Genomic DNA, 15272 nt, shown 5'->3' with positions numbered 1-15272 from the left:
TGTACCTTATTTGTTCCTGAACAAAAGCTGTTCACATGGAGGTTTACCTGTTGGTTGTTTACCTGTTGCTTCACAGGCCTCATCCAGTCCCAGAACCCTCGTCTGGCTTTCCAACAGTACCTGGAAATGGTGGGCAATGACCGGCCTTACAAGTGTCAGTTCTGCAACAAGGCCTACAAGAAATCCAGCCACCTCAAACAGCATGTCAGGTGAAGCTTCTTTAAAACAGTGTTTCTCTGATGCAGTGTCATCAGGCAGTATGGTCAAAGGCCAGTACCAGTATGTTTGGAAAGAACCTGTTGATAGTTAATATTTTGCCTCAGTATTCATCATCTTAAACGTGACCATTCATTGTACCAAACAGCATTCAGACCATCACAGGACACCAAAATTCTCCACTGAAAGCTGTTTGTGAACGTAGGTTGGCAGCTCCTAAGGCATGGCGAGGCAGCTTTCCTTGCAGGTTTTACAGACTGACACCTCTGAAGGGCTGGGGTTTGATGGAGTCTTTGATATGGAAGAGCAGTAGATCTTAAGAGTCGGTTCCTTGGGGTCTTTTTATTTGCTCATTTACACCTATGCCTGGCCAGCGGCTGAGATTAGTTATCAGCTGGGCAAGTATTCTCTGAGCACAAATTCCCCTTAGGACATAGTGAGGAGAGACTTGCGGAAAGGAGAACAAGAGAAAATGAAAATATCACAAGAAAGAAGTTGAGAGTGAAAATAGTAAGAATGTGAGAAGAAGAGTGGAAGATGAAACTGGTGCAAGATAGAGTGGAAAGTTCAGACTAGTGTACAGAAAAAGAGAAGAGAGTTGGTGTGGGAAGAGAAATCTGCAGCATTTGTCACAGGAGAAGAGCAACAGTGTCCCCTCTACTAGAAAAGTGTTTTGAATGATGTATTCATCATTCTGTTTCCCTTGCCATCCCATCAAGCCTACCTTATTACACTTATCCCACTCAAGGTGAGTCTAATATTTAAAGGCCCTTGACAGAGGCTGTTTATTTATTGTCAAATTGCTGGCTTGCTTTGGTCTGATATGGATAAACAGAATTGAAAGGAAGTTGGCTTAGGTCTAAAACATTGAATTCATTTGAGGTAATGCTTTTGGTTATATTGCAGTCTATCATGCTTAAAAATGGAAAATTAAAGTTGACAGTGGCTCATCACTTTGGATGAAAAGTTGTCCTTGACATTATAATAGTCGGTGTTATGTCTCATATCCAGTTTTTGTTCTACTTATTATGCAATACTGTTAGAGTATTGTTTTTACGGTGGTGCTAATGAAGATGTGTGCTGTATTGTCCCTGTGTTTTGAATGAGAGAACTGAATTGATTCTAGTGTGACATTTTATAAAATTATGCGGGGTTACAATTGAATTTCCATGCCCCATGATGGTCTAAATGCTGTTTCAGAGGCTTTTCCATTCTGACACGAATACAATTAGATTCAATTTGACAATGCCCTCATTTCAGTGTGTTAATGTGTATTAACAGTGTAAAGCTACATTGCAGCTATTTAATTAAAAAGGCGATTCATATGTACCTGCACTTAAATATTGTATTGTATTTAATAATACAGTACTTCTCTGTCTGCTATTGCAGGATAATACAGTTAAGTTTCAGTTTTACATATAGTTACATACAGTTTTGTCCATTTCCTCCACTCCTTTATTGTTTTACAGCGCAATGGATTGTTTTGTTGCTCTTCTATCACATGATCATAGTCATAATAAAAGGGATGGAAAATGTATTAAAAAAATAAATAAATAAAAAGCTAAAAAGGGCAATAGGTCACATTGTGCTGGTTTTGTGCTCCCTATCAACGAATGCTAATCATTACCCCAGATCTCACACAGGGGAAAGGCCGTACAAGTGTGTGCAGTGCAGTCGGGGTTTTGCCTCCTCGGGCGTCCTGAAGGCTCACATCAGGACTCACTCAGGCCTGAAGGCATACAAATGCCTGATGTGTGACACGACCTTTACCACGAGCGGCAGCCTGCGACGCCACATGACCACTCACAGCGATGTACGACCTTACATGTGCCCCTACTGCCAGAAGACCTTCAAGTCATCACCAAACTGCAGGAAGCACATGAAGACACACAGGTTCGGGCTTTGTCAGTGCTCCTTTAAAGGGTACCCTTGTAACATCATGCCATGATGGGTGCAGACGTCATACTGTTGTATACTCAGCGAATACATTTCCATAAATCTTTATTACAGAGCTTAGACCAGAATCCCTTTTCTGCCTTAAACGAGGATAAAAACATTTGAGCTACATTGAGGAGGTTTTACTGAAATTTTCCATTTCTATTTGGCTTTTCTAATTTATTGCATTGTAAACTGCATGAAAATGCTTGGATGAACACCCAGCATTATAAAGCTTAGGTCTTGCCAATTTCTGACCCTGCCTCTCCTAATCAGGTACGAACTGGCCCAGCAGCTGCAGCCCCAGTCGACAGAGGACCCCTTAGGAGGGAACTCTGTGGCCCATGACATGCAGGTGGAGATAGAGGGTGACACCCTCCAGCAACCTCCTGCTGCCACAGCAGAGCAGCAAGGCATGCTGGGACTGGGCCAGACAGAAGTTGTGAGTGGAGGCCAACAGGTGACGTTGGAAGCACCGCTGACAGACCAGCCTCTGGTACAGGGAGAGGGTAAGAACAGCCAACAACATCTACGCAAACTCCTCAGTAGGGTTAGCTGATATATTGGACAATACTGGCACCTGTACAAAGGTCAGGTTCAGTGACAGTCAGAACGATGCAACAGACATCCTGTCTGTGACAACATAGACAAGTCCAGGTGCTGTACAGGCTCACAATGCTTTGTGTAAAATTATGTCTGTTGATTGGATTTCTTTATTTGCCATGGTAACATTAACTGGGCTATGACACTTCATGCATGTGAAGCAACTACTTCACACACCTCTAGGTTAGGACAAACTGTGGGTTGACAGGACAATGTGAGGTTTACCTTGCAACTAGCCATAAAAGTGTTTTTAAGTCTTAGTAGCAACTACAGTGTACTTGATCAACACAGAGTTGTCAACATGTTTACACATTGTTAGCCTATTAGTAATGTGCTCATTTTTTTAAAAAAAGTTGAAGATGTTGTACAGTGCAGTGTTGGTGTGTAATTTGAGACACCAATTTCATGTAATTTTGAGCTCTTTGGCCTCTTTGTCCATTTCCCCCCTCATCAGATAATGGGTATTGTAATAGGACAGTAAAACAAGGCACATTCTCTTAAAATGAACTGAGAATACATTGCAATAGAAATGGAAAAATATTACTATTTTCTATCCTTTTAGAACTGGTAGATGCTCAGTTAATTAGATTAATTAACTGGAGAATTGCAGAGGACAGTACTGAAGCCACTCTGTCAGCCATTCTGCTCATCATCAATATGAAAACACATCACATGCAAGTTTGCAAAATCAAGACATAGCCTACCTACAGTACCAAACAAAAGCTGATGCCGCCCACTGAACTGGTGGAGGTAAAATGAGAACAGCCATCCATTGGTGGAGAAAGCGAGCCGAACTGTGAGCTCGTGTTGGCGATGTTGGTGAGCTTTTTCCCAGTCCACCACTGCATGTAACTAAAACACTTACATGGAATTTTGTAAATATTACGCTCTCAGAAAGAAGAATGCAACACATTCCCTGTGAATTAAGCCCATCAGTTGTAAGCTTGCAACATATCCTCTAGTCTAGTACCACCCTCACCCAAATGAACATTACCCCTTCTCCCACAGCTTACCTTCCCCCCTCATGCACCACACCAGTGGGGCACCAATAGACAAACCCATTTTTTTTTTCATCATTAAGTTTCTGTGACTTTTCTTTTGTCTAGCACCTAAGCACCACAGTTTCATCAGTATGTGTGCCTTATGGTTTAGTTCAAAGTTCTTGACCTTGACAATATATATTTGATGGCATTTAAATTATAAAATATAGAGTACATTCACCCCGCATATAAAGGAAGAATAGTGTAAAAAATTCAGTAGAATCTCATATTTTGACATTAACCTTTCACCCGTCAAGTCATTAAAATATGTGAAAGATGAGGAAAAATATTTTTGAAAGAGAACTAAAACAATAGATAAAGCTATTGCATAAACACTAAAAAAGATTCTGATGTCAGTTAGATGACTAACAAAGTAAAGTAAGTTACTGAATGTGTAAATTTGCAAAGCAGACAGTGTGCAGAAGAAAAATGCACAGATTAGAAATAAAGTGCATAAACTCTAAGCTGCAGCAGCTCCCTAGCCCATACAGAGGTCACCAATGTGATGAATTGAGAATTTTATTTTCACATTGTTGTTTTGGGTGATTTTTTTGGTAGATTTAATTAAAAAAAAAAAAAAAAAAATCAAGGACTATGTTGATTCAGATTTTTCTGAGCCAAGGCTGGCTATTACTGCAGATATCCCACATGTACCTTTATTTTATTTTATTTTATTTTATTTTATTTTACTTTATTTTATTTTATTTATCAGTAAATGTACAGTATGTCGTTTGCTAGTTGGATATACTGTATCTTTTCAGCCATTATCAGTTTAAACAAATTGCACTGCTATGGTAACTAAAACCAGAGTCATTGTCATGTTATATGTCACCTTTAACAAGTTCTTCAGGGTGCTGCTCCTCTGTCGCAAGACTTACAGGATAACCATACCTCTAATAGCAGACAGAATCGGATGGAACCCATGGTGTGACCAATTAATTGGTTTTTGTTCCACTGTACTGCTTATCTATATCTGAAAGTTGATTTCTCCTCAAGAAAATGGCAGGTAAAAACAGTAGTCTTGTTCAATCTCAGTGGGAACCATGACGCCATTATCTTACCCACTGTGCATCTGTGACAGACATGCTGAGGCAAGAGGAGTCGGTACTTAAAAAGGTCAGAGAACAGGCTCTAACTCCAAAGGGTAGACTGCTTCCTCAAAGGGCATTTATGTCACTGCTCTGTCTTCAAACATGGATGTACACTATATGAACAAAAGTATTGGAGCACCTGCACATTAGCCTTACAGGAGCTTTTCTGACCTCCCATTCTAAATCCATAGGCATTAATATGGAGTTGGTCCCCCCTTTGCAGCTAGAACAGCTTCCACTCTTCTAGGATGGCTTTTTAGAAGATTTTGGAGTGTGTCTGTGTTGCTGCTATTCAACACAATAGTCATTCAAAAGAATACCCCCTACAGTAAAACACCTGGTGTGAGGCACCTTCTTCTTGTCAGCAATCCTCCACTCAAAGGAACTGATGTGTTTTACATTTGTGGCAGGAACAGTTTGAGCGTATTTGGAATCACTAGAACAACTAGGTGGTTGGGCAGTTATAGCCACCATGGCTGAACACAGCAAGAAAAGAACGTCACCTACAGGAACTCAAACTTCAACAGCAGATAATGCGAGGAAAATGACGCGACACAAGCGATCAATGCAAACTGCAGCGCAGAAACCCAAATATGGAACCAGAATCAAACAAGGACACCCAATGCCATTAATTCAAAGGTCAAGTGTGCTTTTGGTACACAGTGCCATGCTTCTAATAGCCTGGAATCAGTGGGGTTAACCATGAGCATGTGAATGAATGAGTGAGTGAGTTTCCAGGCCTGTGAGCTGCTGTTCTAGAAAGAAAAAAAAAACTACAGTAATAACCATTTAGCACCAGTGATGGGCACAAAACAAATAAGTCCTTGTACGTTCCCTCTTCTGTTCATTGCTCTCTAATGAGCGAAACCTTGTTACATTTTTTAAATGCAAAGTCTAACCTGCTATATTGCTCTGGCTTCTCTCTCTGTTTGTGGCTCCAGACTCCTTTGTGACTACCCAGCATGCTTTGCCTCAGAATATCAGCCAGTTTGAGACGCCGACACTTCCTCAGCCCGCCTTTGACCAACAAGCATTAACACAAGGTATGGACGGAGCAAACGTACACACACAATCTCTAACCCTTTAACACCCTTCAGCATGAGCAGTCTTTCCCCTTAAATAGATTCAGTCAGAGGATGTATGGCTTTCCTAGGTATATTGTCATTTAGGGGGAGTTTCTGAGGAGTTTCTCACCATCCAGTCGTCAAATTTACAGCTCTCACAGAGATTTCCAAATGTCAGAAGTTTTGAAACCAAATAAAAGCATGATTTTTTTTTCTCTGTGGTGTTCCCCAAGGTCATTGTGGCTCTGTGTGGTGTGTGTGGTGTGTGAGGGATTTTCACCATGTTTATCGATTACCGTGTGATCCTGAATCATCATCTTCAGATGATGAATATCATTAATACTGTTGATCTACTATCTTCCCTGAGGATATCCTGCTTAAAAATGGGTCTAAAAATGGGGCAAGGTGAAAGTGCTTGGTTAATATAGTATGGTAGCGATAGCTCAGACAAAATACCTATATCGACCAGCATCCCGTATATTTAGCAAACTGAAATTCATCACCTTGGAGCAACATTTAAAAAACAAAATCCACCAAAAGAGCTCTGATAGTCTTATAGCCCCTACCATTTCCAGAAAATTGTATCCAGGAATACATTGCAATAGAAATGAAAATATATCCAAATTCTTATATCTTGTGTGAAAGTGCCTCATCGCTCTTTCTCTTCATCTCTCCTCCCTGTCTGTTGTAGGACTTTCAAGTCATTACAGTGCTTTCTAACATATGGTTACTGCTTTAACCCTGCCAAATAATGTGCCAGATTCCAACCATGCCACCCGCTTTGTGTTGCCAACTCGTGTCTCTGTGTTGTTGGGATAATGTCACCAGACAGCTATGGCAGGCTGCATAACATACTGACAGCAAGCATCTGATGGGCAGATCTTATTTTTCCATTCACTCAGGAGGCGCTGAAACCTTTTGTGAAAATTCACTTCCTACAGCAGCAACTTTCACCTGCAGAAATCACCAGCAGTAGAAAAATCAGCCAGAACCTCTTGCCTTCCTCCTTCCTCCAAGCACTCTTTGCACTCTATATATTTCCTCTTTGCACTGCCCTGTAGTACTGCCTAATAGCACCTCTGTCCTTTGGACCAGAACCGGAGGTTTGTGGCACTTGAAGTCGTTGTGTGTGTGTGTGTGTGTGTGTGTGTGTGTGTGTATTGCTTTATTTTTTAACCAGTTTGTTGACATATTAAATCTAAGAGTAGAAGCAATGTAGAATTCTTAAAGGATATTTTCAACCAGGACCTTAATTTCGTTTTGCCATGATGACAGTTGTGTTCAAAATGGCATTACTTCATCATTGTAGAGCTGGGAGCACTGCTCTTCATACACACACAAACACAGGGCCAAAGACAGCTGATGCCAAAATGTCCAAAATTGTCTTTCCAGGATAATTTAGAAATTGGGTGGAGCCTGAAATAGATATTTTTGCACCCATGCTATGTCGACCTACTCGGGCAGTCATCACAGAACCTGTTGTGAATGTTTCTAACAAGCGTTAGTTTTCTTCTAGGGAAATAAAAATGTTTCAACTTAAAATGACCATCTGAGTTCGGGTGATCCAGTCACAAATATGCCCATTTTACCTTGTGGCTGTGGTGGTATTTTGTACTTGTGTAGGTGTTTTTCCTTTCACCATAAGATCCTGTTAGCATGCTAGAATTCTGATGATGTAATTCTGCAAAGGAGAATCTAAGCGACTCCGGGGTGGAAGGAGGGGAACGACAGGCCGGGCGGTAGCTCCTTCAAGTCTCGAATAAAACTTACATCTACAAAAAGCACAAATTTTAGGCATCATCGCTGTTGCGTGGTCGCTCTGACCTCTCAAATGAACAGCTACAGAGCTCGCCACCCAAGTACACACCTTTCTGGCCAGCGGTGTGTTGGAGGATCATGGGAAATGGTGTTGGATGCAGGCAGGTTCGCTCGCAGTATGGGTAAAAGCCTGGTGTGTGCTGTATGTGTTTTGGAAAGCAGGGCTTCCAGCAAACTGTAGAGGTTTGTAAACTGTAATGCTTGACAGTGACATAACTAAAAAATCTGTCATGACAGCAGAGTTCAAAATTTGCCAGAATTATCATAACATTTTTCTGCTGCAGTCCTGCATTTATATCAGTAAATCAGGATCAGTCATTAGCAGTCAGTGGAGTTCTAATGAATGGCAGTGTGGTGCTGAAAGTCCAGAAATTAATAATCAATGAAAGTCATCCTACCTGCTGAGGGGAGTCGTTTCTGTGTGTTATTTGCTGTGTTGTGCAGAAGTTGGATGAGCACAAGAGTGCAATTGAATTTCATACTTTGTAAATCGTATTCCAGGGAGTGGTAGATTAATGCTTTACTGATTTGTCAAATGCATTTTTAGTTTTCATTCCACCTTTTATTAAATGCTGAAGCATCATGTTCTTGCAACATGCTTGCAAAAGTGAGAGCTAAGAAATTTCTTGCTCCAAGTATTCGGTACTAACCCAAGTTTTAATAGGGTGAAAAACTAAATAATATTAATGATATTTTATTGTCCTTACAGAGCCAATGTTGACAACTACTGAAATAGCTTTTAAATCTGAACATTAGTGCAGGCTAAATCAGTTTTGTATGTGATAATTTCTTCTCTGGTGGCTCCCTCCAGGCTTCACCATCACTGAGGGCTACAGTCAGTCTCAGTTCTCCACCGTCCAGCAGCTGCAGGACTCCAGCACCCTGGAGTCTCAGGCCCTGTCCTCCAGCTATCACCCCCAGAACCTGCTCCATGTGCCCAGTGCCGAGGTGGTGAGTCCTGGGCCTGCAGGCCTTTCCCTTCCCTCCATCCACCTGACCCTCAGTCCTCAGACAGCATATATTTTTAGTCAACTTTAGGCTGTCAAGCTTCCCAAATGCAGACTTATCATGAGTGTAGACTAGATCAGATGTATATGATAGATAAAATAATGTGTAAATGCAACCTAAACAATGTAAAGATATTTATTTTTGATGTTACGCAAATGACACATATATTCTGTGTTAACATGAAACCAGTAGTCTTGAGCATTCTCAATAGCCATAAGGATTGCTGTTCAGTTATAAAGTACTGGGTGTCCAAAAGTGGCCTCTAACCTAAAGACAGTAAGTCTGAGATTGTTCTCTTTGCACCCTCAAATTGCTTTAACTATTTTTATGACTATTTGCATGGGGCATTTGATTCAGACAGCTGCTTTATAGATCAATTCAAGAGAGTTGTTCAGTGATCATGATAGTTTGGGTTCTTACCCATATAGTTGTTTTTGCTATGCCATACGTGTGTGAAACATCCTCCAAGTTTGGTCTGTTATCTCCTTCCCTGTGGCAAGAGCTAGTGCGTCATTGGGACTGTTCTCCAAAATTAATGGGTTATTACCTGACCCAGCAAACCCTCTTGCTTGCTCACTCATAAAACTGCTTTGTTTCAGTATCACGAGTCCACAGTGAATAAAAAAGAAAAATATATTCATTTAGAGTGTTTTTTTTTTTTTTTTTTTTTTTTTTGAAGTTTGAAAGCTAGATATTTCAGCATCTGGCAAAGTAATCGTCAAGTAATTTGTATTGATTAGCAACGCTATCGATCTCTCAGATAAAATTATTTTGTGTTATTTGATAGTTAAACTTTAGTTAACTTTTTTTTTTTTTTTTTTCAATTTGTATGTATATCTGTGTAACAATCAACCTCATTGAATAGGGATAATTACAAAAAATACACGGGCTAATTCTTATGGACAAATTAATTGATGTGTTTGATTGTACCGTACTGTACTCTGAGATAAAGGACAGAAACAGAACTATGTTCATATAGCATATGTATTTTTCAGGAAAAGAAAGAAAAATCCAAAACGTAAACTCTTACACATAACCGGCAAGACATATAACAAGCACAGCTCAAAGTCCGTATGTGAAACGCCAGCCGCGTTTCACTGTCCATTGTCCAGGTATCATCACACCGCAAGAAAATCACCTCCAAACAAAAAATCACAAGCGCCAACTGCTGCCTGATTCCACTCTACAAAAAAAATGAGTCCGGTAAAGGAAAAAACATTAAATGTCCAAAACACAGTCTTTGAACGGACGTCTCCGTTAGAAAAAAGAAAAGGTAAATAAATCAGAACATCCTCACCGGGCGGTCGGCTTCGTTCGCTAAAGTGCGCGCCTCTCGCCCGACACTTCCGTGCCTCTTAAATCAGCTGTAACTAATTTGCCAAATCAGCTGATCGACAAAAACAAAAACAACTTGACATACACTCCACAGCAGGTTCATTGGGTCATTATTATACCGGATGGGATTATATAATTATATTTTTCTAACAGGAGTTCTTTATTTATTTATTTATTTACATGAGAAAAATAAATAAAACAAACTCTTTCCTGCCTTATGTGGCGGTGCTACATAGACCCCCCCTCCGGCCAGAGGCTACTAAGGTAAGACACCATAATACCGTTTAAGATTTACCACATTTACAGTATCTTGTTTATCAGGTGGGTTACACCATCCTACTCTGTAATTTAATGGCCCTAATTTCTTTATTATAACAGCTGGCCCTTCCCACTTAGGCGCTAGCTTTGCAGAGAATTTATCACTGGCCTTCGAGAGAGGATGTGCCCTTACCCAGACTAAGTCACCCTGCTGAAAGTGCGCTTCTTTCCTGCGGGAATTATAATACTTAGCTTGTCTGGCCTGGCGCATCCCCACTCTCCGCTTAACCTCCTCTGCCAACTTTTGCTGCCGTTCCACCAGGTTGTACGCAGCTTGCTGATCTGGAGATGGCGGTTTCCTAATGAGCCTCTCCAGTGGGCCTTGGATCTTCCTCCCCAAGGCAAGTTCTGAAGGAGTCCTTCCTGTTGTCTCCTGTTGGGCTGTGTTAATGGCAAACCGGAACTCTGGTATCCACTGGTCCCATGTGTGGTGGTACTGCCCAATGAATGATGCAATCATGGTTTTTACTGTCCGATTGATCCGTTCAGTAAGGTTTGTTTGCGGATGATAACTTGTAGTTAACTTTTGAATAACTCCCCACGTTTTGCAGAGGTCGGTAAGGAGGTTGGCAGTAAACTGTGGTCCTCTGTCAGAGACCAGGTACTGTGGCACCCCCCAGCGGGTGAAGATTTCCTCCCTGAGGATCCTGACAAGACGAGGTGTTTTGCTGTCTCTTAAAGGAAACATTTCCACCCACTTTGTGTAGTAATCGACAATGACAAGGAGGTAAGAGTTGCCTTTTTTGCTCCTTGGGAAAGGTCCCATGAGGTCAATCCCCAACATTTCTCCTGGCCCGGTGGCTTCTGTGCTCTGCAGTTGACCTGAAGGCTTGGTATTGTCAACCTTGTACTGCTGACAGGTAATACAAGTCTTGGTGTGTTCCCACACATCTTTGCGAACACTTGGCCACCAGGCAACTTCCAGAACCCTCAACAGAGTCTTCAGCCTGCCTAAATGACCTCCCAAGGGGTTGTCATGAAAGTACTTCAGGAACTCAGGGACTAAAGACTGAGGAACTACCAACTGGCATTTTTCCCCTTGATCTCCTAAGGGAACTCTTCTGTACAGCACTCCCTGATGGACAACAAAACCAATACGGTTGGGAGCACCTGTTTGCTGCAAACTGTCTTGTTTGAGTTCATGCACCTTTTGATCTTTGTCTTGGACCTGGGCAATCTCTGCCAAGGTGGTAGGCAGGTTGTGGTGATTTTTAGAGGAGATGACCAGACAAGGACTTGATTGAACGGTGAGAGGGTCATATGCTCTGGAAAGGGCATCAGGGGCAGAATTGAGGCACCCTTTGCGATAGTGTACCTTGAAAGTGAATTGTTGTAGCCTAAGTATCCACCTAGTCAGCCGAGATGTGGTTTTGGGGCAATTGAAAGCCCATGACAGTGCAGCATGGTCAGTGAAGACATCAAACTCCACTCCCTCCAGGTAGTGTCTCCACTTCTCCACTGCCCAGACAACTGCAAGACACTCCTTTTCAGAGGTGGAATAATTCCGCTCCGGTCCCCGGAGTCCCCTTGAGGCATAAGCAATTACCCGCTCCCCTTCTGATGTGCTCTGGGAGAGGATTGCTCCCAGTCCCACTTCACTGGCATCAGTGAACACCTGAAAGCGCAACGAAGGATTGGGCTGGGCGAGTACAGGAGGGTTCTCCAGAGCCTGCCTCAAGGTATCCATGCTGGCCTGGCATTCCTCGGTCCAGTTCCACTCAACTCCCTTCCGCTTGAGATGGTTTAGCGGGGCTGCTATGTCAGCAAAATGGGGAATGAATTTGTGGTACCAGCCGGCAAGTCCCAAAAAACGCTGTAAGGCTTTCAGATCCTGTGGGACTGGAAAGTCTGCCACAGCCTGGGTCTTGGCAGGATCAACCTCAACTCCTCTGCCGGACACTATGTGCCCCAGGAACTTTAACTCTCTCTTGAAGAAGTGGCACTTTTTCATGTTGAGGCTGAGGTTGGCTTCATGTAGTTTTTGAAAAACTGCAGCCAGATCGAGCTGATGCTGTTCACGGGAGGGAGAGTACACAATGATGTCGTCTATGTAGACAAAACATATCTTTCCTTTAAGCTCCCTCAAGACCTTTTCCATTAACCGCTGGAAGGTGGCAGCTGCATTCCGTAACCCAAAGGGCATACATCTGAACTGGAAGAGTCCAAGAGATGTGATGAAAGCAGTCTTTGGCTTGCTCTCTTCCGCCATAGCCACCTGCCAGTAGCCCGACTTCAGATCTAATGAACTGAACCAGGAGGCACCTTCCAGTGATTCCAGGATGTCATGAATGTTTGGCATCGGATATGCGTCCGGTAAGGTCTTTGCATTCACTGCCCTGTAGTCGACACAGAACCTGTCAGAACCATCCGTCTTGTCCACCAGGACTACCGGCGAGGCCCATGCTGACTGAGATGGCTCAATAATCCCATCTTTGAGCATCTTTTCCACATGTTCTTCTATAATTTTCTTCTTCAAAGGAGAGACCCGATATGCCTTGGATCTCACAGGCACTTCATCTTGCACGAAAATGGTGTGCTTCTCCACCTCTGTCTTCCCCAGTACCTTGGAGGTAACAGAGGGCCAACTTTTTATGAGCTGTTGGAGCTCCTCTGGATAGTCAGAATCAGAGGATGGCAAGGTCTCATGGTGGTTTGTGGAGCCCCACCAAGGAAGTGATTTCCCTTGAGGTAATGCATAGTACAGATGAATGCCTTGATGAGGGTTGAAGTTGGATGTGTTATTCCACCACCCAGTGTTGGGAGTTGCTGTCAAGAAAGGATAAAAGGTGTATCCTTTGTCAGTTTTGACTCCGTAGGTATTTTTGGCTAGATTGAGAATAGTACCAGTCTTGATAAGGAAGTCCAGACCAAGGATCAGTGGAAAGACAAGATGGTGATCTTCCATTACATGGACTTCTCCAGTACTTGCACTGCCATGCCAGTCAAAACAAAGACTTTTCTTGCCCAATGCTGGATGACCTGTCCCATCAGCTATGACAAATCGCTGACTCTCTGCAGGCAGTAAGGCTTCCTTGGCAAGCGACATCTGTTTCCACAAACTTTCCCTCATTAGTGTGAATGAACTTCCTGTATCCACAACGGCCACTCCCTGACTTCCCCTGATGGCGATGGGAACTAAAAGAAGATTATGCTCTCTTTTTTGTTTGTCCCGGCGTTGCACCACATTGAGCTCTGCTGTTGTCCTTTGGGATGGTTTCTTGTCTGCCCCCTTCCTACCTGTTTTATCCATATGCGCATGTACTTTCTGCCAGTATTCCTTAGCTCCAGAACAGTCTCTTTCCACCATAGATCCCACCTTCACAAGCTGTGCCACGGTTGTCACTGTTCCACGGAGACAGCCAGCCACCTTTGGGTTAATGTTATTCAAAATGCGTCTCACCATCTCATCCTCTGGCATGTCCGGCTTCCATTTTAGACATAGAGCCCGGTAATCATAGGCAAAGTCTCTGAGGCACTGCTCTGGTTTCTGTACCATGGCTCTCAGTTTCTCTTCAACTTCGCTCATATAATCTGAGGGAAGGAAAGCAGACATAAATGCATTTTTGAAAGAGCCCCAGTCATACACATGGCTTTTGGCAGCCTTCCACCAGCTGAGTGCTGGCCCCTTTAAGACAGCGGACAGTGCGCCCAAGAGCTCATGATTGGAGAGTGGTCTGAGATCAAGAAAGTTTTCACACTGCTCTATGAAATTGAGGACATCCGAGGATTCACGAGTGTCGCCAAATGTAGGAAAGTCCAGACGAACAGGAGGCTTGGAGTAATATGGGGATGCACCAGACACACTAAATGATGTAGTGGGAGATATGGGGCTGATATCTGTGGAAACTGCTACTGTTCTCTGTAGTATGGGAGTGCTTGCTGGTCTTAGCTGGTTAATTTGTTTTTTCCATTGCTCATCCCTGCGAAGTAGACAATTAACTATACCCCTCTCAAGCTGTCTCATGTTATCCTGTAACAAACTTTCTAACTTGGCAAGGCTAGTATCTACATACTCTCTGAAGTTTGATTCTCTGTTCAGGGAACTCACAATGGAATCTCTAAAATCATTTTCAAGACTGGCCACCCGCTCTTTCAAAGAAGTCACACTATTTTTTATTTCATCATATTCTGCCTGTGGATCTTGCCTAACATTTTCCCTTTCTCTGTTACTTTCAGCAGCATCATCATCATCAGCAGCAACATCAACATCATCATCAAAATCATTATCACATTCATCATGAGAGTTATTAGTGCCAGCAGCAGCCTGTTCTTCATCATTAGCAACATCATCATCATCATTGTCATTGTCATCATTTAAATACAAAGAACTCAGTAAAGAAGATATTTCTTCCTGTGGATTCCTTCTCGTAACAAAAGGCCCAGCAGTAAAATCTGGGTCACCCATTTCAGCCCTGGAACCTTGTTCCGCCATAGAAGCATTTAACTCATCTGCCATCTCCCATAATACAACACAATTCCCTCTATCAAACCAACATCAATGTTAATCAAAAGACTCCCCGTACGGGCCGCCATATGTAACAATCAACCTCATTGAATAGGGATAATTACAAAAAATACACGGGCTAATTCTTATGGACAAATTAATTGATGTGTTTGATTGTACCGTACTGTACTCTGAGATAAAGGACAGAAACAGAACTATGTTCATATAGCATATGTATTTTTCAGGAAAAGAAAGAAAAATCCAAAACGTAAACTCTTACACATAACCGGCAAGACATATAACAAGCACAGCTCAAAGTCCGTATGTGAAACGCCAGCCGCGTTTCACTGTCCATTGTCCAGGTATCATCACACCGCAAGAAAATCACCTCCAAACAAAA

The 15272-nt window shown here is 42.5% G+C and overlaps 1 protein-coding gene across 1 annotated transcript in view; it reads left to right on the top strand.

Moving 5' to 3' along the window:
- Nucleotides 1-15272, top strand: part of znf236 (zinc finger protein 236) — a 97778-nt gene that overhangs the window by 40365 nt on the left and 42141 nt on the right. Inside the window, exons 12-16 of the mRNA XM_030072779.1 lie at nt 77-209; nt 1849-2109; nt 2428-2660; nt 5827-5928; nt 8579-8718. Of these exons, the coding sequence (XP_029928639.1) occupies nt 77-209; nt 1849-2109; nt 2428-2660; nt 5827-5928; nt 8579-8718 (869 nt within the window). The remainder of the gene's footprint in view (nt 1-76; nt 210-1848; nt 2110-2427; nt 2661-5826; nt 5929-8578; nt 8719-15272) is intronic.

This window comes from Myripristis murdjan, chromosome 16 (assembly GCF_902150065.1).
Source record: "Myripristis murdjan chromosome 16, fMyrMur1.1, whole genome shotgun sequence".
Lineage (NCBI taxonomy): Eukaryota > Metazoa > Chordata > Actinopteri > Holocentriformes > Holocentridae > Myripristis > Myripristis murdjan.
Note: the sequence above shows the minus strand (reverse complement) of the source record. Positions and strands in the feature narration are given on the sequence as shown.